Raw genomic sequence first — 26,140 nt, forward strand, 5'->3', positions numbered from 1 at the left:
ACTTTAAGAAAAGCCTGACGTGCCACTTCCTCTCATCTGAGTATTTGCTTTCAATTAGTACAAATGTTCTCTCTCTCGCTCGTCTCCTCTCCTCTGCGCACACACACACACACACACCTGTCAAACAGGTGACATTTATATTAAAAACATTCAGATTCCTCCATTGAGATATTGTTTTTAATGAGCATGCCAAAGCCCTCAAGTCTCTTCTGTTTCTGTATCACATTTGACACATTTGCATAATGGAATATGCATGAGCGCTAATTTCATTTTTATTCAATGTTCAGCTATAGCACAGTAGAAGGTACAGTAGGGCGAAAAGAGCGATACCTACTGTATCATACTGTGCTTCAGTGTTGTTGATCAACTGGTCAAGAGACTGTTGGTTTAAAACAAACCTCTGTTATATTCTAACAACAATACTAGACTACTCTTCTCTCCTCTTCTTCCTCAAGTTGTTTTATTCTTGCCTCTATGATTTAACATTTTTTTGCCCTGGTACAGTAGGCGAAAAAAGCGATACCTACTGTATCATACTGTGCATCAGTATTGTTGATCAGTGTTGCTGTGGTCAAGAGTCTGATGATTTAAAACAAACCTCTGTTATATTCTAACAACAATACAAGACTACTCTTCTCTCCTCTTCTTCCTCAAGTTGTTTTATTCTCGCCTCTATGGTTTTACATTTTTTGCCCTAGTACAGTAGGCGAGAAGAGTGAAACCGGCTGTATCATACTGTGCTTCAGTGTTGTTGAACGGTGTGGCTGTGGTCAAGAGACTGACGGTTTAAAACAAACCTCTGTTATATTCTAACAACACTAGACTAATCTTCTCTCCCCTTCTTCCTCACATTGTTTTTTCCTCAAAAAGAGTGATACCTGGTGTATCATACTGTGCTTCAGTGTTGCTGATCGATGGTCAAGTGACTGACGGTTTAAACTAACCTATTATATTCTAACAATACTAGACTAGTCTTCTCCCCCTTCAATGTTTTGCCCTAGTACAGTAGGCGAAAAGAGTGATACCTGCTGTATCATACTGTGCATCAGTGTTGTTGATCGATGTGGCTGTGGTCAAGAGACTGACGGTTTAAAACAAACCTCTGTTATATTCTAACAACAATACTAGACTAGTCTTCTCCCCTCTTCAATGTTTTGCCCTGGTACAGTAGGCGAAAAGAGCGATACTTACTGTATCATACTGTGTATCAGTGTTGTTGATCGGTGTGGCTGTGGTCAAGAGACTGACGGTTTAAAACAAACCTCTGTTATATTCTAACATACTGTGCATCGGTATTGTTCAGGCACATATAAGTGAGTCCAACACACACAGAAAAACACAATTGAGGCCTTTAAAACTGGTCATGATGTCATCTCATCACACTAAGACACAAGGATGAGGGATTACAGCTTCCTGTCTCACTTTAAACTCCCGAGGTCAAGCCTGCTTGCCAAAGGTGCAAAGTGTAGGATTGATTATTTCCCTCCAACACAAACTTCAAGGAGACGAAACTCTGACACTAAGAGCCACAAAAGAAAAGAAAAAAAACTCCTCATCCCCTAAAGAGGATGAGGGGAAATAATCTCACTGACACAAAAGGACACTATTGATTTGGTCAGTGAAAACAAATGACACTGAAAAGTCATCGTCCCAAAGTCAACATCTGAAACACATCACACATTAAAAAAAAAAAAACAGTGTAGAAGCAATAAAAGAATGTGTTTGAAGAACGCTAAAATGGAGGAAACTGAGGTTTTTGCCTGTGTGTTTATTTCTGCTTTATGATACAGTAAAAAAAAAGAAAAAAGACTTTGTTCTCAGGACTTTCACGGCTGAGTCATTAAACACTGAAGGTTATTGACTGGTAAAGAGGCCGTAGAGCAAAGACTCAACAATCCCTCCATATGCTGTATATCCCCTCTGCTACCTTTGTCTATTTTCGTCTGCTCTTCCCTTTCCTTCTGTTTTTTTTCTTCTTAAGCCCAGATAATAAACCAATTTCTTCCACGGCTTTTGTCGCCTTCCCTCTAACTTCCTTTGTCTCTCGTTTCCACCGTGTGGTGTTATTTCGCTCTGTTTATCTATCTTAAACCCACTTAGCTGCTGTTGCTTAAGTCACACCCAGATATAATGTGGTGTAGGCCTCATTCTTTCTCTCTCCCACTGTCGCCGCTCCCTCCTTAATATTTTCCTCATCCCTGCCTCCCTCAGGCCATCGTCTCCCACAATCCCTCCATCCCTGGTAAAGCTTACGCTGACGTCACCGCTCTGTCTGAGCCAGGACTCTGACTCAGATCCAGAAAAGACTCCCTTATGTCGCCAGAACTTCCCGCTCCTTCTCTCTTTTCGCTCTATTTTAGCCTTGTTCTTGTGTTTTTTTAGTCACGGAATGATAAGAACAAGCCTTCACCCCCTGAAGAAGAGGAGAGAAGACTAGTCCATTATTGTTATTAGAATACAAGAGAGGTTCAAACCGTCAGTCTCTGTCTTGACCACAGCCACACCGATCAACAACACTGAAGCACAGTATGATACAGTAGATATCACTGTTTTCGCTGTTTTTACTGTACCAGGGTAAAACATTGATAAGCACAGAGGCGAGAAAAAACAATGTGAGGAAGAAGAGGAGAGAAGACTACACTCTTAGAAATAAAAGTGCTAAGTAGAACCATATAAAGTTCTTCGGCTTGTCCTCATAGGAGAACCCTTTTTAGCTCCAGGTACACTCTTCGAAATAAGGGTTCCAAAAGGGTCCTTCTACAAGGGCTGAGGTTCTACCTGGAACCATTTGCTTCTGAAAAACCCTTTACCGAAGAAAAGGGTTCTTGGTAACACTAATGGTTCCAGTAAGAACCATTTTAAAACCGCTTTCCTGAATAAAGGGTTTTAAAAGGGTTCTTGGTGGAACCCTCCAAAATGGTTCCAGGTGGAACCCTTTATAAAAAGGTTTTAAACTCTCTTAGAAATAAAAGTGCTAAGTAGAACCATATAAGGTTCTTCGGCTTGTCCTCATAGGAGAACCCTTTTTGGCTCCAGGTAGAACCTTTTTATAAAGGTTCCACCTGGAACCCTTTTGGAGGTTTCCACCAAGAACCCTTTTAAAACCCTTTACTCGGGAAAGGGCTTTTAAAGGGTTCTCTCAATCAAAACTGTTCTTACTGGAACCATTAGTGTTACCAAGAGCCCTTGAAAAACACTTTCTTCAGGAAAGGGTTTTTCAGAATCAAATGGTTCCAGGTAGAACCTCAGTCCTTGTAGAAGGACCCTTTTGGATCCCTTATTTCTAAGAGTGTACCTGGAGGCAAAAAGGGTTTTCCTATGAGGACAAGCCAAAGAACCTTATATGGTTCTACTTAGCACTTTTATTTCTAAGAGTGTAGAACCTTCCACCTGGAACCCTTTTGGAGGGTTCCACCAAGAACCTTTTTAAAACCCTTTATTCAGGAAAGGGGTTTTAAAGGGTTCTCTGGATCAGTGTCACCAACAACCCTTGAAAAACCGTTTCTTCAGGGAAAGGGTTTTTCAGAAGCAAATGGTTCCAGGTAGAACCTCAGCCCTTGTAGAAGAACCCTTTAGGAACCCTTATTTCTAAGAGTGTAGTCCAGTGTTGTTGTTAGAATATAAAAGAGGTTAGTTTTAAACCGTCAGTCTCTTGACCACAGCCACACCGATCAACAATACTGAAGCACAGTATGATACAGAAGGTATCTCTCTTTTAAAGCTAATTCTAACCCTAAAATTAAAGAAATGCACACACACACACACCTCTGAAAACCTTTCACATATTTTCAAAAAACAAACAAATGCGTCCACAGACTTCTTATGTGTGTTTTTTTTTCCTCCTCAGTGTTGGCAGAAAAGCTTTTTTTTTTTTAATTAGCATCGCCACATCAAAACAAGGCAGTGGCCTGGATACCGCCTTGTCTACTGGCTTTCTTCCCTGCAATGTGCAACTCGCTCACTCACACTCACGCCTCACACTCTCTCACACACTCACACTCTCTCACACACTCACACTCACACACACACACACACACACTCACACACACTCTGTATTCACTGACAAAGCCGAGCAGTGGCAGGCAGGGAAAGCTTGGATGCTGCAGCAGCGGCTGCTGTTGTTATATTCTCTGATGTTTTTCCACTTTGTTTGGCAGACCCCCCCCCCCCCCCCCATCCTTCACTCTATCCCTCATATAAACATAACTGACTGACTGATGATTTGATGAGGCTGACGCAGGAAGGCGGCGGCGGCGGCGGCGTGTGTGCGAGCAGATGTAAAAAGGAATAAATATTTGCGTGTGTGTCGGAGAGTGTTGGCGTCTTCCACCATTGAGTGCAGATGTGTCGAAGAACTATGTAATTACAGAGCAAAGTTAGAGCCGGGAACTAATCCTCATGAGTTGAAAGAGCCGTCTGAGATTGAGTGACACACACACACACACACACACACACACACAAAAAGCCATCGGCGTATGTATAGTCTTGTGAAATCTAAAATTCAAAATGCACTCCCACCGCTCTGCATCCGGCACAATCGCGCGCATGAAACGCACTTAACACATTAAAAAAACAAAATCCTGTAATAGACAGTCAACACACACACATATAGACACAAAAGACTGTACTTGTACATCAAAGTGCAGCTACATATGATATGTATGTGTGTCATGAATAACAAAACAAGAGATTTTTATTTATATAGCATCTAAGAGATTGAGCGCACATTTAAAAGGGTGTGTTTTTCTACGGAAGAGGATTAGGGCCACAGGAAAAAAATATTTGAATTCTGAGTTTAAACTCAGGACTAAAAGTCAGCATTCTGTGTTCAAAGTCAGACATTCTAAGTTTAAACTCAGAATTCGGAGAATAAAGTCAGAACTCTAAGTTTAAACTCTGAGAATTTGTCAGAATAAAGTCAGAATTCTGAGAATAAAGTGACAAATTCTGAGTTTTATAGACAGAAATTCTGAGTTTTAAAGTCATAATTCTGAGAATAAAGTAATAATTCTGAGTTTTAAAGACAGAAATTCTGAGTTTTAAAGTCATAATTCTGAGAATAAAGTCAGAATTCTGAATTTTAAAGACAAATTCTGAGTGTGACCTAATGGAATAAGAAAACAATAAAATACTGTAGAAAATATAGAAGCACATAGAGATTGCATGAAATGGTGTTCATTAAAGGTAGCTAAAAAACCCTCAAATGTTAAATATAAACAGTATCTTTTTTTAGATTAAATGAATACTGAATAGTTGTATTATTTCTAATGCCACTTCCTGGTTTTCCTTCTTTGTTTGCCTGTTCCTGCACCTCTTCCTGTGCACTGCTGGCTGGGCATGGTTTCCGGATTCCACGCGTCACCACCGATAAATAGTCCTACAGCTAAAGCTGCTGAGAAATACTCAGCTTGTATTTTTGTATGCATATGAATGACTATAATTATAAAGCGGTGTCTATGTATGAGTTAATCATCATTCTCTGAACATAATGAGGAAATGTTGGGGCTTTTTTTTATGATAAAATGTCAACAAAGTGTATGAAACTTGCAGTGACAAGTCCATTACCAAGCATTTTTATTAATAAAGGATGAGCCGCCTGCTTGCATTCAGGAAAAAAAGTGCACCGTGGGCCTCAGACACAACATGTTTATTTTCATTTCCATCCAAAACCACAATCTCTCCCCCCAATCAAACCACAGACATCCCATGGGTGTGTGAAGCCTATTTCATTCACCTTCAGCCTCCGGAAAAAAAAAAAAAAATTGCTGTCTCTAAACTTAATCCATGCAGCGATGACACTGCCACCGCAGCATAAATGGAGAAAAAAAACATGCACACTTTAGCAGTCAAGTCTATAAATGTATTTTCGAGGGAATTTATTCACTGCCACGCCTCATAAATTCACACGTTCATAATAACACAAAAGCAGTTGTCGCAAATTATGACGCGGCAATTCAACGACGCGTTCATACGGAGGAGAGGATTACGGCCACACAGGAAAAACATATTATTTTATTATTATATATTATACGTGTATTATTCTGACTTTAAACTCAGAATTCTGAGTTAAGAGCTCAAATATTTTTTTCCTGAATTCTTTAAAGAATGAAGTCAGAATTATGAGTTTAAAGTCAGAATTATGAGTTTAAAGTCAGAAAAAAGTCAGAATTCTGAATTTAATGTCAGAATAAAGTCAGAATTCTAAGTTTAAAGTCAGAATAAAGTCAGAATTCTGTTTTAAAGTCAGATATTCTGATAAGGTCAGAATTCTGAGTTTTAAAGTCAGAATTCTGAGAATAAAGTTAGAATTCAGAAAATAAAGTCAGAATTCTGAGTTTTAAAGTCATAAATTGTGAGTTTAAAGCCAGAATTCGCAGAATAAAGTCAGAATTCTGAGTTTTAAAGTCAAAATTCTGAGTTTTAAAGTCAGAATTCTGAGTTTAAGTCAGAAATTCTGAGAACAAAGTCAGAATTCTGAGTTTTAAAGTCATAAATTGTGAGTTAAAACCAGAATTCGCAGAATAAAGTCAGAATTCCTAGTTTTAAAGTCAAAATTCTGAGAATAAAGTCAGAACTCAAATAGATTCTTCCTGTATGGCCCTAACCCTCTTCCGTACGTTCAAAGACACATAATTGTGATCACAAAATTGTGTCTAAACCCTTTTAAAAATATATATATTTATTTTTGCATAATTAAAAAGGGCAACACTATATTATTACCTGCACTATTTGTCGTAAAATGTCATAAATGTATTTCCTGAGTATCTCCAGGCTTCTGTGTGTGGTTCAGAGCACTGAGGGGAGCTCATGGTGTGCGTGGTGTCAACACTTTAGTGTTTGCTTGTTCACACTGTACTGTATTGTGTGCTTAATCTCTCTCTCTCTGTTGTTAGCCGTTCATCCAACGCTCCTGCTTCTTGCTTGACAGAAAACACCGCTGACAGATGGAGCTATTTTCACAAACAATCGCATCATTTGACGAGAATCTTTTGTGAGATAATGCCACTTTCAATTACATCAATTGTCAAAAGACTATTAAAACTGAACTGCTCAAAAGCGCTTCCTTTCGTGAGACGTTATTTCCCATGGAAATTAAATTGAAATGCCCATACTGGGGGGCAAATATAGTTTAGCAATAACATAACAAAAGGAAGCAGGAAAAGATGAATTTCAACAGGGCTTTTTTTTTTTTTTTTTTAATGTCCTGAGGGAGTTCAGGAAACCCATTTGACAGCAGAGCATAGTTACTGTATCTGGCTACAGGATAAAAAGCTGTTAGTCTGGCCGTATACGCTCTCTCTCCGGCTATCACTCTCCCCCTTTACTCTCTGACACACACACACACCATGCACGACATATGAGATTCTCCCACTACTGGCCTTGTTTCAGCTTTATTAGCTCCCTGATGTCATTATACACACATATATATATATATATCTATAGTGGGCTGTTTGGAGATGGACAAATGGGAGTGATGGGAACGGATGTTGAATGAAACGTGCGGGGAGGGAGGGAGGGAGGGGAGCATGAGGAAATGGGATGAAGTAAGTAAAATGAAGAGTGATGCAGGGATTGCAACTGACAAAAGTAGTGTGTGTGTGTGTGTGTGTGTGTGCGTGTGTGACTGTGAGACTAATCTGTGTCTGTGTCGACCCGTGGGGTACAGTGAAGCAGACACGTCGCCTCCTGTGCCAGCAGCGCCGCCGCCGCCGCCGTACCACACATGGAATATATATATATATATAAATAAAAAAGAAAAAGTGACAGATCTGTTGCTTTCTTTTTCGCCCACACACACACACACACGGTGTTACCTGCATGTCTGTCAGTTCTCGCACAGCCTGTTAGACAGGCCACAGGTGAAATAATGTTGTTTTCCCGACTGGGGAAAAAGCTTTGAAAATGTGTTGCATTATTAATATTTGGCTACAGGATGTCACTCTCACCCCCCCAAGTTTTTGTAGAAGTATATGAGAATATCATGTTGTAGATGTTTGTGTGTGTGTCCAATGTATAGATTCTGTCAAAGAAACTGTGCATACGCAAAATATACGGTTATCTGTATACGAAAATGACAGATAACCGATGATCGGAAACCCCGTTTATGTCAAGCAGTGTTCTAATGTTACAAAGTAGAAATACTTTGGTACTGTACTTAAGTAGAATTTCACATATTTGTACTTTACTTCGTTATTTTAAAGTGCTGGCCACATTAACGCATGGCGCGTTTCCATGACGACTGACCGGAGAAAGACGCGTGACGTCATGTTTACGAGCCGCGGTTACCAGTTAGCTATGTTAGCTCCTTTAGCGCCGCTTAGCATACCTGTGTACTGCGTATGTGTGCCTCTGTTTTTAAAGTTCAGCGTTACTTTAGAGACTCATTTTAACAATCGTGAGTCATGCTAACGGCTAACGCCGCTAAAGGAGCTAACTGGTAAACGGTGCCTGTGCACTCCAGTGCCGCGGCACGTAAACATGACGTAATGCGCGTCTTTTTCCGGTCAGTCGTCATGGAAACGCGCCACTCGCTAACGTGCGTTAACATTGACGCCGTTGGAGCGTTAACGTGCCCAGCACCATTATTTATATTTCTGACAACTTTTACTTTTACTGCACTACATTTCCAAAATAAAATGTGTACTTTTACCCCGACACATTTCCCCTAACCATCTTCCGTTACTACAAAATAAAAGTTGGTGACGTAATGCCAGTTTCTTTATTGTTGGCAGTTGTTTCGCTGCAAATTTCGGGTACAAGTGGACTTAAAACACACCAGGGGCCCGTCGTTTACTCGTTGTTTACTCGTTGCGTCCCCCTAAGACGTTACCTATCCTTGTTCGAATGATACCGCTGCTTCCTCACAGTCAAAAAAAACATGCAGTTGACCCTGTGATGTACCCACTTTTCCCCCCCATGTCCATCTTTTGTCAGCGTATAAAGCAGTCGACAATGAACGAGTGAGAGCTGATGCAACTTCTATCCATAATTATAACTCCTACTGGAATAAAAAAGTCTTTTTTGGTGTTATTTTATCATAGTTCACTGTTATTATTATGCACTTTCTTGTGCAATGCAGATGAAATAATGCACAGGAAACCGCGTATGCCCTCTCTGTCTCACAGGCAGCCTGACAGCCAACTATAGCTACAGTTTCTAAACTCCACCATCTCTACTCTCCTCTCTCCCTCTCCCTCTTCCGCCGGTAACCATGGCAACTTTCTACGTCGTCCGATTCCAGGACACAGTTGGGGGAGTCTTCCTCCTGAATCCACCTAGCAACATTCCTCTGCTTGGCATCGCTCCGTGATTCCTCGCTATACCATCATCATCATCCTCCTTCCTATTCGACAACAATTTAAGCACAGACCACCTGCAGCTCCTGCTAAATTTAGCATTTAATGCTAAAAGACGCCTCTCCAGTATAAGACGCCATCATAATGATCGCAAGCCACACCAGAAACAAAGGATTCAGTCAGACCGGGTGCTGCTGATGCATGGGGAAAGAAAAAGGAGGTAGCTCCTTATGTCCTGGTGTGGCTGTGCACTTCAGTGTCAATGTCAACGTCTCACTTCAGTCACTGCCTACATGCCAGCGAGTGTGTGTGTGTGTGTGTGTGTGTGTGTGTGTGTGTGCGAGGCAATGACTCACATGTTTGTCTCTGATATGTGTCAGACTTGGTGTCTGTGTGTGGGAGACGGAGAGAGAGAGGGAATGAAATCGAGGGTGCGTGTGGCGTCTAGACCGTTCTCAGGCAGCCACATAGCTTAGGTGCTCAGCGAAGCGCCGATAACCTAATAAAGGTTAGCAAAGAGCTGTCGCGGGCGCAGCAGGAAACGGGGTCAGGCGGAGGAGAGACGTTGACAAGTGGAAATCCAGAGGTACAACAGTTGTCACTCAGGGTGAAGTTATTGCTCATATTCGGCGTGTGAGCGAGGACAGAAATATATATACGAGGTGACGAAACCTTTGAGCTCAACGTCGCTGTGTCTATTTCCAGGAAAAGACCCATTTTTTAATTGTCTTCACTTCTGTATTCTCTCTCAATATATATATATATATATATATGCACCTATCTGCATCAGTATGTATGCATGCATGACGTGCATGTGCATGTAGGCCCTAATTACCTCACTGAGCAACGGTGACAGTCGGGCCCCTAGGGTGCCTCAGGGCATCTCTCCTGTAACCATGGTGACTATAAGGGTGGCAGCAGCAGCACACGCTTTAGCACACATTATTAAGTAGGACATTTCCTAGATATAACCCTCGTTCGGTACAAAATAACAAGCAATTGTTGTAATTGTTGATATCCCGGTGAGTCGGCGACCACGACACACGCCCAAAACGCACAACAACGAACCTCAGAAATGTTCAACTTAACAACAACACTACTTTACTGTAAATCGTGATGCATTATGGGTAAAAGCACAGGAATATACCTTCTAATACACAGGGAGGGGGGGGGGGTCTGTGTTCTGCTGCTGTAGACGAGGTGTTTTACATCTAAATGCATTCAAGCGAGTCTCCAGGAAGCAGATTTAAGACCTAATGGTGCAGACACACACCAGAGGAGGAGGAGGAGGAAGAGGAGGAGGAAGAGGAAGAGGAGGAGGAGGAAGAGGAGACATGTGACTTCACTTCCACTTATTAAACCTCGTCTGTCAGTTTTTCCTGTGTCGTCAGATGAAGTTTTTGCCGCTCCGAGTCAGAGGAGGAAACATTTCAGCATTAAACCAAAAAGTTGCACGGCGTTCGTTTACCTCATTATGCTAATTTAGCCCGTTAACGAGCTCCGGAGGAAAAATGTGATCTGCTCCGTCTGTACAGACGTGGAGCTACTGTGTCTGCTCGGTATATAATATTTAATTTCTGAGTGACCTTATCATCGTCATCATTATTATTATTATTAATAATAATATTATAACTATTCATTTTAATCAGCGATAAGTCAAGTTTTATACAGAGTTTGGCTTCAGTCTGTAAACATTAGCTAATTAGCTCAAGTGAAGTTTGAGCTAACGTGACGTTTTCTCTCAAACAAGACGACACGAGTTACACTGAATTTAGCCGGTGTTCGCCAAAAAATTGGATATAACAGTATTTTAACTTTATTATCGGAGTTATGGTACACGAATAATTCACTATGCAGTGGTTTAGCGAACCAGGGCTAACTGCTTTAAAGCCAAATTCATAAGAGTAGCTGAATTATTTTGTATGTTATTGCTTAAAATGCGAAGAAAATTGCGGCGTTTTATTGTTTCAGTAAAGAAAAAATTATTTATTACATTTCTAATATATATTTTAATACATTAATATACACACAACACTTATTAAATAATTGTAATAGATTTTACAATATATTTGGTAATATAAAAACAAGAATATGACAAACCATATCGAACTAATTAGCAAATGTTTTACCTAATTATATTATGTCTTTTGCTGCCAAGTAAATTCTGTACGTGCAATAGAATACATATATAAAAGATAATTTTGTAAAACTAAGTTACAGTTGGATGTTACTGTATTTTACAGTAATTACTATCAAATTTACAAGACTTTAATGGCAACTTTTTTTGCGTCATTTTCTAAATAAATGCTAATGCTAATTAAATGCTTAATAAATAATTAACATGCATTAACAAGAAAAGTACAATATAAAAAGATCTCAACACTGAGACTATATTAATAAGTTGTGTAACAGCTTGTATTACTATAATATTACAAAATGATTATCACACTACTATAATGTTAATACTGAACTGTGTTGTAAGCATTTATTCATCTCTCATCTACATCTCTACTATTATGTGTCTTGCCTCTCGGCAGATTAAGTGTACGAAGTATACGACTTAAAAAGTTCCTTTATGGCATAATTCATTGTTCACACAGTTGTGGGACTGTGTGTGTGTGTGCGAGCGTTGGTCTGCAAAATCAAAAGGTCTTTTTTTTTCTATAATTCAGTCAAAAGGAAAGAACTTCACAGGTTTTCATGCCTTTACCAAGTCTCAAGTGAGAATGGTTCAAAGATGTGAGGGCGAACACCGTCTACCACACACGCACACATACAAAAAGCGTTAGACGGAACGTGAGATGTAACATTTACGCATGTGCACACACACACACACACACACACACACCGAGACATATACACACACACACACACTCGCTCGGTGCTTTGAAGGCTGAGACTAAAAAGAAGTTGACTGAGCTTGAGAAGCTTTCAGTTTCTGTGTGTTTGTGTGTGTGTTTATACACTACTGTTCAAAAGTTGGGGCTCACCTATACAATTTTTGTTGTGTTTTCCATTAAAAGTGAGACTTTTATTCATCAAAAGAGTTGCAAAATGAATAGAAAACATAGTCAAGACATTGACAAGATTAGAAATAATGATTTGTATTCAAAATATTAATTTTGCCCTTCAAACACAAGGGTTTTCAAGGGTTTTCTCATCATCCAATAGCCTTCTAATGCCATTAGCAAACACAATGTAGCATTAGAACACTGGAAAGGGGCCTCTATACACCTATGTACATATTCCATTAAAAACCAGACGTTTGCAGCTAGAATAGTCGTTTAGCACGTGAGCAATGTACACTCTTAGAAATATAAGTGCTAAGTATTATTTTTTTTTTTTTCTCAAAATACATTTTTTTTTCTCAAAATATTTTTTTTTTTCTCAAAATATTTTTTTTTTCTCAAAATTATTTTTTTTTTTCAAAATTATTTTTTTTCCTCAAAATTAAAAAACATTTTTCTCAAATGTTTTTGTTTTTTTCTCAAAATATTTTTTTTTTTCAAAATTATTTTTGTTTTCTCAAAATTAAAAAACATTTTTCTCAAATGTTTTTGTTTTTTTCTCAAAATTAATTTTTTTTTCTAAAAAATTTAATTTTTTTCCTCAATTTTTTTTTCTCTCAACCTGTATTTTTTTTCTCTTAAATTTTTCTTTTTTCGAAATTTTTATTTTTTTTTCCCTCAAATTTTTTTTTTTTTCTCTAATTTTTTTTTTCTTTTTTCAACATTTTTATTTATTTCTCCTTTTTTTCAGAAAAAATGTTTTACCTCAAAAATGGAATGGTACATGGATGTACATTGAGGCAAACTTTTGAACGGTAGTGTCAGTAAAATATGGATCATGGTGGCCTTTAAACACTAAGGTTTTATGGAGGAGTCATTCTTTAGCCTTATACACAGCAACAAGCTGCATCATAAGCCCCGCCTCTTTCCCCTGAGCAAAGCGTGAATGTCAAAAACCTAGACATCAGGAGGAGGAACAGACTGAATAAAGTAGGCTGTTGAGAAGCAGAAAAGAGGGGGAACAGGTCTTAACCTATGGTCTTTCTTGTCAAAGTAAAGTTTCCCGTTTGTGTTGAGGGACTTTTTCAAGAGGGGATGGGATGGAGGAGGTAAAGGAAGACGGACGGGGGGTCAAACAAGGTGACAAGGTGGGATCGGCGGTGCAGAGTTGTCAGGGGGAGAAAAGTCTGTTTGAAGTCCAGAAGTAATTTTCCAACAGTGTGAGCAAAAACAGAGTCTCTGTGCGATGCCTACACATTCTGCAGTGTCCACACTTACAGCCTCCAGTGACTGTGTGCGTGTGTGTGTGTGTGTGTGAGAGACTCTGTTCACAAAGCACTCAAGTATCAGTACGGGACAAGGAGTGCATTGAGGAGCATCTCCATAGGAGCCATCAAGTCACTTTTATGTTGGTTGATCGCTGCGACTCCATTTTGCGCCGGCTTGGTGTTTCTCTCCCTGTGCAGAAGTAGAAGCGACAACCCAAATCGTCTGTTCCTCCCCGACATAACGCTTCCCCCGTGACATCTTAACGCCGTCTCAACGACACCCTATAGCTGCGAGCGACACCAAAACACAACGGGAAAACGATCGTCGTTTCAGTGAACGGAGCCAAATTTAGCCGTTTCCTCATTAAGGAAGAAAAGTAAAGCTCAACTTGAATAAGGTTAGAATTAAGAGAACAGTGGCCATTTTGAACGGGAGCGGCTTTAGTTCAATACCTGATAATAAAAAATAAAAAAAAGGGGTCATTTAACTGATGCTGAGGAGTATATCGCTAGAACAGATTAAGGCTAACTTTCATGGCCATAGCTTCGTTTCCCCCCCTTCAACCCAGCGTATCCCAACGGGGAGATAATCTGGGAAATGCAGCGATATCAGGTCCTCTCTAGGTTGCTTGAGAAGCCTTGTGAAACCCTCTGGAGATATGAGGCTTTGATATCAAGACCAATTATGTGGTGTGGCGCACACACACACACACACACACACACACACACACACACACAGAGGCCTTGGAGAGAGAGGAAAACAAAGAGAGAATGTGATAGTGAGGAAACACTGGGCAGGCGGAACATGCTCTGATTTTATCAGCCAGTCGAGCTGGACTTGAAAGCCAAAGACGCTACAGACACAGAGAGAATGGGAGAGTGGAGACTAGACTAGTCTGAAACAGACTGACCAATGGGATTGTTCTGGCAGGAAAGAGAGTCACACACACACACACACACACACACACACACACACTCAACTTACTGCAATTTGGGCAAAAGCTAATTCAACACACACTTTCTGGCATTAACGACACAGATTTTACAGATGGACTTATTTCCTTTCCTTTCCTTTCCCTTCTATTCGTTCAGAGTCATTGTTGTTCAGTTTAAAGACGTTTATTTGACCGCACCCGATGAACCAGTGACGGAAAAGAAGTAACACAAAAAAAACACCAAAAAAAGTAGATCTATTTACAAATTTACAAGAGTTTTACAAGTTCCTATTTAAGGCTGGCTTTACGCGACAACGCTCCACAAAATATTTTATCAGCGGTGCCTTTCGTTTAGACGGCAACATCGTTTCTGGGGCTTAAAGGCGCCATATGTAAGAATGTGGCCAAAAACGGTTACTACATTCAAATTCAAAATACCGAGGTCTTTTAGGTTTCGTTTTCTGACGTAACTGGCAACCCGTGGTTGCTCGGCAGCTGAGACTCTACTGACTGCAATGATTGGTAGACGGCGGTAGGTGGCGCCACATGCCAAAACATGATTAATGCAAATATTTTGTCTGTACTGTTGTTGTTGGTGAGTTCAGTTTGTTATATGAACATTATTCCTGAGTCTCTGTGACATATTAGGAGGATTTTATGGCCAGTTGCTTTAGATTTATTACATAATGCACCTTTTAATCTTAAAAATGCTCCACCAGTCTGTTCCCGTCTAAAGGGTTGGAAACGCAAAAGTGACGTTGACGTCAGATCCATGTGCAGTACAGCCAAACAACAACAAAACATGTCGGATTGTAATCCATCAGTCGGACATTCAAGTCGCCTCAGCTGCTACTTTGCGCTACTAGAGAGAAGTGGAAGGAAGTTTCAACGCTCCTGGTGTTGTTGTATGGCAGTGCTTCACAGTGCCACCTAGCCACCTGGCATGCACACTACATCAAATTTCACACACTTTTGCGTCACCGTGTGTGCATGCAGATTTCTACCCAAAGACGCTCGTCTAAACGCGGAATAAAAATTTGGGAAACGCAACGGCCACTTTTTGCGCTTTGTGTTCAGATCGTTGTCGTGTAAAGCTCGCCTAACTCTTGAAGCAGACCCTAACTTTAGCAGAAACACAGCGATAATACTCTCTCTCTTTTTACTTCCTTCTGCGTACCACGTGCCACCAACTCTACACCCCCAGCAGGCACAAAATGGCGGCCTTACAAATGCTAAGCCCCTCCCACACTGAGCGTTCTTTCTTCTGAATAAAACCAGTAAGGAAACCCAGATTCAATGTCATCGTGAAAAGAAAATATTAATTAATCGTTCGATTAATCGATTATTTGAAGCTTTTTTCCATGATTAAAACCAAATTTCTGATTTTTTAGCTTCTTAAATGTGAATATTTTCTTTGTTTCTTTGCTCCACATAACAAGGAAATCATGAAAACTGAATCATTTTGTGGACGAAACGAGACATTCGTGAACATCAGTCATTCATTTCCAGGTTTGACAAACACTGATCAACGCTTTTTAACATTTTATGGACCAAACGATTAATCGATTACGAAAAGAATCGTTAATTCTGACCCTGTTAACCTGCCATAAATGAATAATGAATTCAGTCAGGTGGTCACACGCCCCTGTTTTGGAACACCAGCGTTTATGGCGAGTGTGTAGCGGTGTGTAGCGCTAAGGTGTGTAGCGCTAAGGTGTGTAGCACCCTCGCTGCAGCTATGATGGACCGTGGGGAATGGATTATGGTGGTGCTTATGTTCCGATGCAGAGAAGCAGAACTGGACTGGGAAATGCGTGCGCTCTCAGAAATCTACCGTGGGTTTTTCTGTGAGCATCGGTGCACATATACTCATTCGCAGCCTTTTGCAACACAATCACACACACACACACACACAGACACACACTCGCCAAAAATACACTGTATGTGATAAACAGTTGTTTCCAGTCTGAGTCACCTCCACCGAGGATCCCTCAAGATCAAGTTTAGCCTCTGGCTCTGCTAATTGGAGCTTAAAGTCTGGTGTAGCCCCTGGCCAGTGTATGCAGCACATGCTGCTGTGTGTGTGTGTATCTGCATGTGTGTGTATGGATAATTTATGGATTGCGAGGCCTGTCGGAGAGAGAGGGAGAGAGAGAGAGAGAGAGAGAGAGAGAGAGAGAGAGAGAGAGAGAGAGAGAGAGAGTGGCCACACAAGCTACAGCTGCTCGAGCAAGTGGTTTGGGACTGAATCAATCCAAAGCAATCACAATCAGAGCAGCAGCACATGACGGAGGACAGGTGGTGTGATATATATACAGCAGCACAAAGAGGTGACGCCACATCATATTCACATTATGGGAATTTTTCACCATTTTTGACATGTCAGGATAAGGCAGTGTTGAATGTTACCTCCCCCCAAAAAAATGCTGAATTAATTCCAATCGGTGTTTCTGCTGCAACTTTTATACACTTTTACACAGTACTACCATGATACTATTAACTAGGTGCTTACTAACATGCATAAGTCGCATACTAGCCCTTTATTAGTAAATATTAAGCACGTATTAACACCTTGTGCAGGAAAAATCTTAATTTATGTCGCCATAGAGGTAGAATAAGGTTTTGTAGAATAAGGTGTTAATACGTGCTTAATGATTACGAATAAAGGGCTAGTATGCTACTTATATATATTTATTAAATATATGTTAGATTAATTGCATTAGGTGTGACTCAGCTTTTGCTAATGTGCTTTTCTGCAGCAACTTTTCAAAATAAAATGAAAAAGGCCAATAATGTGGATGAGAGACTGTATTAATTTTAAAGTTTTGTGTTTGTTTAATGAAATAAATGAATAAAATGTTTGTTATATACTTAAATAAAAAGTCAAAACTCAGCATATACAGTACTATATTATAATATTAAGCTCGTATTAACACCTTATGTAGGAAAAATTATTGTCGTAATAGAGGTAGAATAAGGTTATGTAGAATAAGGAGTTAATACGTGCTTAATGATTACTAATAAAGGACTAGTATGCCATTTATATAATTATATATACAGTATATTATGTTAGATTAATTCCATTAGGTGTGACTCGTGTTTGCTAATGTGTTTTTCTGCAGCAACTTTCAAAATAAAATGAAAAAGGCCAATAATGTGGATGAGAGACTGTATTCATTTTAAAGTTTCGTGTTTATTTAGTGAAATAAATGAATAAGCTGTTTGTTAACACTTTAGATTAGGGAACACATATTCAGCATTAACTAAGTGCTTACTAACGTGCATATAAGTCACATACTAGCCCTTTATTAGTAAATATTAAGCAAGTATTAACACCTTATGTAGGAAAAATCTTAATTCATGTCGTAATAGAGGTAGAATAAGGTAATAAAGGGCTAATATGCTACTTATATATGTTAGAGAGCAGCTAGTTAATGGTGAATATGTGTTCCCTAATCTAAAGCGTTACTATTTTTAAGTGTAGTTGTGCCTGAAAGTCTATGAACCATGAGGTCTTGTATAATTTGGAGGAAAAAGTACTTCAGAGTTGTCTTTTCAGTCTCAAGTGAGACTGGTTCAAAGCATCACGATGAGGAGGAGAGGAGGTGATCACACACACTGTATTACCAGAGTCTTTCCATTCCCTGATAAGCTTCTGCAGTGGTGTGGTGTTGTCGTGCATATACAGGAACCGAGAGTGGTGCAGAAGTGGAAACATGTGGGGGTGAGGGTCAGGGGTTAGAGCCGTTTCTATCAATTTTCAGTCACTTATTTTTTTTTTTTCTCTCTCTTTCCATTCCACAAAGCACCGGCTGGCCCCCGCGACACTGTGTCATTCCTGTTGCTTTGTGGAAATTGTGAGAAACGCTGAACTATTTTCACCTGGTTGAATGCGAGATTTAACAGCTGACACTGGAAATATGCAATGCGGCTCGGGCCTCTCTGAGATAGAGGAGCGTCCGTTTCCTTTTTGCTGTGCAAATAAGTGAGTAGGGCTGCAGCTATCGCATATAATCGAGCATTGGACCAATTATTTTTCGATTAATCGAGGACGCAAAACGCAAAATTATTACTATTGTTTATCTGATTACTCGATTCGTCAAGGAATAATCGGTAGAATACTCGATTACAAAAATATTCTATAGCTGCAGCTCTAGTGAGCTACATTAAATCAGCTAACATCAATGTTTACGTTAGCAAACTTTAGCAACTGGATGCAGATTTACAGCCTGTTTCACGCCGCCGTGCTAGCTGAAATCCGGATGTGCGGTGTGCGTCTGCTAAAACGTCCATGTGGAAGAGGCTGCGTGAGATAGGAACTAAAAGAATCCTTGAGGCAGAGTTTTTGCCTCAAGGAATTATTTGTAATCGAGTTACTCGAATCAATCGTTTCAGTGCTATCAGCGAGGCCATTTCAGAGTGTTCCTGTTTCGTCTGGGGCTTTTTTTTTCTGTGTGTGCAATGAGTCAAGCTTGCACATTTTGTAGCAAAAGTGCACCACGGGACATATTTAATTAAAAAAAAAGGCAACACAGGTAGTCCAATTTAAGACTTGGAGAGATTAACTTTTCACACAAGAGATCACACTTTTATATGCGTTTGAACTTTTCACATCAAGTCATTTAGTAAAATAAAAAAAAAAAAAAAAATGTCTAAAAACTGACCTGAGAGACATGATCTTGTACGCGTCTGGCAGGTAGCAGCGTGTATTCTCCATCTGCGCGGGGTCAGAGTCGCAGATCTTGTCGTCGGTGCGGCCGTAGTTGGCGCTCTCAATCATGATGACATCTGTGCCCGGGCATCGCAGCTCTATAGGGTAGGATTCACACGACAGCTCCCTGCGCACCACTGCCATGGGGATCGGGGCACGGCCATCGGCTGGACAACACAAACACAAACACAAACACATTTGTTATTGAATACAATGAAAAACCGTCTCCTCCCAACTACTACTGTATACTTCACTACTCTGCATAAAGCATGAACGTCTAAATTGAACAAGCAGCGGCCGTGTTCAACCAAAACCGTATTTGTAGCCCTGTCATATTGACTAATTATCCACAGTCAGGGGAGAAAACACAAAGGCAGGAGGAGATGTTCCATAAGTCCATGTCCACATGTTGCAAAGGAAGTGACTCGATAATTACAGTTTTGCAGTTAGCAGGTTTAGACATCATTTTAGGTACAGAATAATTGCCTGGCAAATTCAACGGGCAATTAGTCGTGCGGTGGAAATTATTCCAAGATGGGCGATGCTGAATTATTCTCAGAAGCTCGGGAATTTTTTCGATGCGTACTTCCAGCCCTTATTGTACTGAAATAGGAAACGTCATTATTTCCAATGAGGGTGAATCCACTGATGTGTCCCAGATTCTTTTCCATACTATTATTCCTAATGGGAGACAGCAGAAGCCTTCGCAAGCCTCTCATCTGCGGTGATTTGACGGCGCATGTGCTTTTCCCTCGTCCTGTCAATTTCCAAGGCTGCGCGAGATGTTTGAACAATTCGCTCAAGGTCCTCTCATTCTGTTGCCAATCCGATCTGGAGTTCTAAGGAGAGAGGATGTCACGTTGCAAATGGAATCGAATTGATTCCTTAATTTTATTTGCTTGTGGTTGAATTCCAGAACGAGAAGATGCTACGTCTAGGGTTCTTCTGCCCTGCATGTTTTAGAAGTGTTCACACCTGACTTTAATGATCAGGCTTCTGCAGAGCATGTTCAAGGAAACTTCTAAAACATGGAGTGCAGTGGGTCCCCAGGACCAGGATTGAAGAACCCTGATGTAAACTCATAGTCCGTAGTCTTGGAGAACAATTTTTTGACGTATTTTGTGCCTAAAAATGTAACCTACATCGATCAAGAGAGAGAAAAAATCTCACAATTTCTACTCGTACATTATGTTAAAACACCAGATGCATTGTTGTCTAGTGAGGTTTGGCTGCTGATGCTTGATGTTCCAAGGGATTTTGGTTGTTGTGGTGCTCAGTTGTTGTTATTCTTATTTCTCAAGAGCCTCAAAGCCCTGGGGGGGGGGTTGGGGCTGTAGTCACCATCCTTTAATACGCTAGATCAGCTGAGGTATTCACATATGTTGTTCCACCTCTGCCAATAATCTCCTGGCTCGACGGTGCCTGTTATGCAGAGTGAGTGCATTGTGCTTTATTTTATTTCACATCGCGTTCCGCGGGGCAATTGTTGTCGACCGGACACATTTGGGAATCTGAGCTGTGTCTGGTGCAATATGCAGAATGCAACGCAATAAAGCAATAGTATATTAAATCAAACAATCTGTTGTTCCAATTCCGCGCACAACAAATGAACGAGCGACACTTTCAAACGCAGACCGACAACATCCACACAAAAAGGTGAGACACCGCACTGACACTTCCTCGTCTCTCTCCATGTCACGGTGACCATAGCAACCACCCCTATCCTCTCCCCTCCCTCGGCTCCCTCCTCGTTGGCCGGAGGAGCGTCATGGTTACACGAGCGCCGCGAAGAATCTGAATGAGCTCGATGACACTCTTCCCGGGCTTGACTTAATACTGCCCTTCAACACATCACACACACACACACACACACACACACACACACAGACACACAAATGCTGGACGTAGTGGCATGTGGAGGCTGAAATTCGCAGCAAGTTTCGTGGATGTCTGCATGATGCGGGCACTCGAGGGCATTATATTGATAATGGCAAGCACTAGCTTAGAGATAAGACTGATATATAAGTGACATTTACAGAAAATGTCCTCTCTAATGAATGAACACACACACACACACACAACTCTGCAGGCTATGATTAGACCTTTTATTCAGTTCAGACTCTGTATCTCGGTCGCCGCGAAGGATTTAACGGACCTCCTGCGTGTTTTTTTGTGCCTGTAAGAGAGTAGCAGCGCTCAGGGCAGTGGGTCATTTCTCTGTTAATATGAGCGGTCGGTTAATTAATTTTCCGATGACTGTGTCCGTGTCGTGTCTTTTCCGCCTCCCTGACCGTCGTGAACGCGAGGGGTTAATTGAAGCGTACAGTGGATCGATACGCAATATTGTGCGCGAGGCGGGTCGTCTGGACTGGGCTTTTTGGATCGGATGTCTTCGAGAGTGTCGCCTTACAGGATCCCCCCCCGCTGAGGGGAATGAATAAAGGCGGCGCGATGATTACGACACAATAGAAACGAGCGCCGTCTGGCAATTAAAAGCCACTCTGCCTTTGTAAGGTGCCCGGCTAATGCTCTGAATCTCTCACACCACCATCGTGTTGTTTGTCACCTATTAATTTATGTGTTTACATCAGCAGCCTCACCTATAAAACCGCCGACACATTATATCACCGAGTTAAGCGCGCACAGTCGTACGGACACACGTTAGTATACGTCAATATTCAACTCTCTGGCTTCACACACGTGCAATAAAGTACAGGCCAGCGAGTGCATGTTAATGTGCCTGTCATTAGTCGTGTAAGTGGTGACAGAAAGTTGGCAGCGGCGGACAGTACAGACAGTCTTATTCAGACTCTCTCGTCGCCTCTGGGGTGGGGGGGGGGGAGGCTGAAACAAAAGGATATTGATTTTTACATTTGGGCCAAAAACAAGAGCGAGAGAGAGTGGCAAAAGAGGTGAAGAGATGGAAAAGAAGCAGCGGCAGAAGCAGCAGCAGCGAGGGGGTGAAAAGAGAGGAGGAGAGAGATTTAAAAGGTGATCTCTCACTTGAACTGCCACGGTGTTTGGCTACTGCTGGTGTCTGACACGTGGGTGTTAGAAGAGAAAAATATAAAGTGCATGCTAGAATCGTTTTTCTTATTGTTATTTAAATCATAATATAAAAACTAGGACTGATCGTAGGACTCGCAGTCACGATAGGGCCCTCGCCCCACGCAACAGAAATGTTCACGTGGTTCTGTTTACGTTGACGCTTTACAAAAAGTGGAACTTTTCCGGCCATTTAACGTCAAATTTGTCGGCGCGCTGAGGCCACGCCTTTTTAATGTAGAGAAAATCCTTTGACAACTTTTAATCATTAACTCGTCTAGAACATATGGACCGAGTTTTGACGCGGCTAGCTCAAACGTGTTAGGACGAGTTTGTTCAAATGCGTAGACTAGCCATTTTTGTTTTCCCAAAATGGCTGACTTCTGGGTGGGCGGAGCTAATGGAAGTACATTGGAAATTTGTTTGGAATCATGATTGCAACAAGGGTACCGAGTTTGGTTAAAATCGGAACAACGATGTGCTACTTACACACGATAGAAAAAAATACAACATTTAGAATTTAAACACAATTTGGCCACTTTCTCTTGCATCAAAAATTCTCAAAAAATGACTAGAGAAACGTTAGAGGAAGCCGGACAAACTCACCACATTTCGGCCTGATCGGACGACTTTTTTCTGACCATGACCTGACTTCTGGGGGCGCTATAGAGCCCTGGGGCTTATGGACAGGTTTGTGCCCTATTCCATTATCACATTTTTCACCGATCGGACTTCCGCGCCAAATTTCAAGAGTTTTTATGCACGTCAACCCCCTCAAAAATGAGAGCAGAATTAAATCTACAAAGGGGAGCTGCTGCCTTTATGGTCAAAATCTGTTTTAGTGCAGCTTTGCCTGCATTGTTATAAATAATAAAAGTGTAGGTTAAACATAAATTACTCCTCTCCACATAAAAGCTTGAGGAGGTGCTGGACTACAAAACCATCTGCACACAGTCCACCCTATTTTTTTTTTATTATTGGTTAGAGAGCATGTTGTTAGTCAGATTCCTGGCTCAATAAATAAATGTTGCACAGACCAAAGCGTGCAGATGTTTTTCAAATCACTAAAGTCCTAAAAACGATTACAAACCTATAAATGGTGACAGAATACTGCACGCTATTTATTATCCCATGGCGGGCCACAGATAGCTTAGCTACATAGCTTTTTGTTTAATTGTTGACAAGGAAAATACAGAATGTCCACATTGCCAGTTTGTTCGACCTCTGCTGTAATTTTCACGGTTCATTATTAGAATTTTCTTTCGTATCCAACATCGTGATCTACTCTGTCAGATTAAACACCGCTCCTGCCAGAATATCAAATCCTGAGGGGGAAAAAAAACAACACAACATTCTTGTGATTTTTGTTGTTGTTTAAAAACCCATGCTATCCCATTTTCCCTTTCATACATACTCACACATCCCTGAAATAATGACACAGAGACGCAGCTTGCCGGAGAAGATCGAGTGCTTGCCGCTGCGAGTCCTCAAGCTAAACTCTCTTTGTTTCAACTAATCCTCGCTAAGTATAAACAGCGCGATTTGCATATGTCGACTTATTCCGGAGACATTGATGCAAATACCTTTGACTGAAACACATCTCTCGGTGCTAAAGCAAAGCCCCCGTGGTGTTTGTGCGGCGGTGACTGCGAGTACTTCCTGTGATTTTGTGCTCCAGTGTGTGTGTTTTACAGTAATATCTGGAAACCATGTGGGTGTACAGTACTTGACTGTTTTTTATAGAGGATGACGTGTGGACCAAAACCCGGTTCAAATGAGGTAAAAAACCTCATTCCACAAGAAGTGGTTAAGGTTTGACATGTGGTTACGTGGTTTTCGGTACAGATACAGTTGAGGATTAAATGATTAGCACGCTATAAAAATGTCACAATGGCTGTTAAACAGAGCAAATCATTTAGAGCTGAAACTATTCATCGATTATTAATCGATGACTAAATTAACCGTCAACTATTTTGATCGGTTTGAAGATTTTTTTCGTGATTAAAACATGATTTCTGATTGTTTTAGCTTCTTAAATGTGAATATTTTCTTTGTTTCTTTGCTCCACATAATGAAGAAATAATTTAAACTGAATCGTTTTGGTTTGTGGACAAAAACGAGACAGAAAATAATCATTAGTTGCACCTCTAAAATCACAGCTTTTTCAAACACCCCAATTTTTTTTTTAGATACGTCCATGATTTGTCTTTGCACACAGAAATTAAATTATCCCACAAAAAAACTAAAAACTACTAGGGTCATAATTATAAGCTCCCTTAAGAACTGACCTTTCCACTGAGCCGTAGCACAAAAACCACTGTTGTATAATGACTGTAGAGCTCAAAACGTTTTTAAAAAATCAAGATAAACTCAGGGTTATCTCCAAATAATTACACACAGTAAAAAAAATTTAAGACAGTGTTTGAGCGGTCACTTGAGAAAAAGGATAGTTGACGCTCACAAAGCAGGCGAAGGATACACAAAGTTAGCACGGCGTTTTTAAAAGAACTGTCAACAACTCAACTGGAGTGACTTGGTTTTTGTGTAATAATTTAATTTCTGTGTCAAATAGTCAAATAATAATAAGTAAAAGTATCCATAATAAAACTAGGATGTGTGGAAAAAGCTGTGTTAAAATGCTCACATTAGCACAGGCTAATTAGCCATCGTTAATCATCTGATTATTTCCACCTGTGAAATCCTGTACAATATCAGGTGAACTCTTAAAATGAGTAAAAAAGTTAAAAAAATAACATTCATTTCATTAAATTTCAAACCATATCATGTGTTAAAATACTTAAAATGGTTTAGCATTAGCTTACCGATAGCAAGCGGAGCAAGCAAAGTTGCGACGAAGAGCAGGCATCTGATCCACATGACGTCTGACGTTGACCCGGAAGTAGATGCGGAGGTACTTCCTGTTGAGCCCAGACGCTCGTGTGGTGAGCGGTTTCTCTCACAGCTTAGTGTTCCTGACACCATACAGACCTGGAAACAGACACCGCAGACACAGATTATTTAACTTTAAGTGTCATATAATTACAAATTAAAATGTTAAAATCTTTACTTGGACGTAAGGTGTGCGCAAAATGTACACTTTTTTTCCTGTAACACCACACACACACACACACACACACCATTCATCTACATCAAACGATTTATCTTTGGCAAGCAGAACAACCTTAAACATTTACATTTTATAAACAAACATCTGTTTCTCAGTCGCTTACAACAACACAATGGAATTCACGGCATTGAACAAGCAACGCAGCGCATTGCGAAAAAACGAATGTGAAGAAAGAACTTGTTAAATATTCCCTCACAAACAAGCGTCAGATCATAACTGATGATGCTGTTTGAACAACAACAACATGTTCTTACACTTAGAAGGTTTATGCAGCGATGGAAAGGAAGGAAGCGAAGGGACGTTTGCTTTTAACGGCAGTTTGATGCTTTAACAAACAGCACTTTACTCTAATGTCACAGAAACCGAGACGGTAATCAATAATAATCTTAAACAATACAGAGCACATAGTAGAGCATGAATAAATAGTATAGTGACCCTCTATTCTCTAAAATATGAAGAATATGCAGGGGAAATTGCTAAATTGCCAATCCAATCCAACTTTATTTATAAAGCAATTTAAAACAACAACAGTTAAAGCAAAGTGCTGCACATCAGAGATAAATAAATAAAATGTGTGACCTAATAGACCTAAGAACAAAAAACGTACAATAAAGCAAGAAAATACTGTAGAAAATATACAAACAACACAAATAAACAGGTCACACAACAGGACACACAATCTAACACACGTTAACGCATGATGCATTTCCTTGACGACTGACCGGAAAAAGAGTCATGTTTACGTGCCGC

At 40.4% G+C, this 26,140-nt stretch overlaps 1 protein-coding gene across 1 annotated transcript in view; it reads right to left on the reverse strand.

Moving 5' to 3' along the window:
• Window positions 1-25,245, reverse strand: part of adgrl3.1 (adhesion G protein-coupled receptor L3.1) — a gene marked incomplete at both ends in the record, with an annotated part of 101,072 nt that extends 75,827 nt beyond the window's left edge. Inside the window, 2 exons of the mRNA XM_083909738.1 lie at window positions 19,172-19,385; window positions 25,086-25,245. Coding sequence (XP_083765864.1) covers window positions 19,172-19,385; window positions 25,086-25,245 — 374 coding nt within the window. The remainder of the gene's footprint in view (window positions 1-19,171; window positions 19,386-25,085) is intronic.
• Between the last annotated feature and the right edge of the window lie 895 nt (window positions 25,246-26,140).

This window comes from Microchirus variegatus, assembly GCF_963457635.1.
Source record: "Microchirus variegatus genome assembly, chromosome: 23".
Taxonomy (NCBI): domain Eukaryota; kingdom Metazoa; phylum Chordata; class Actinopteri; order Pleuronectiformes; family Soleidae; genus Microchirus; species Microchirus variegatus.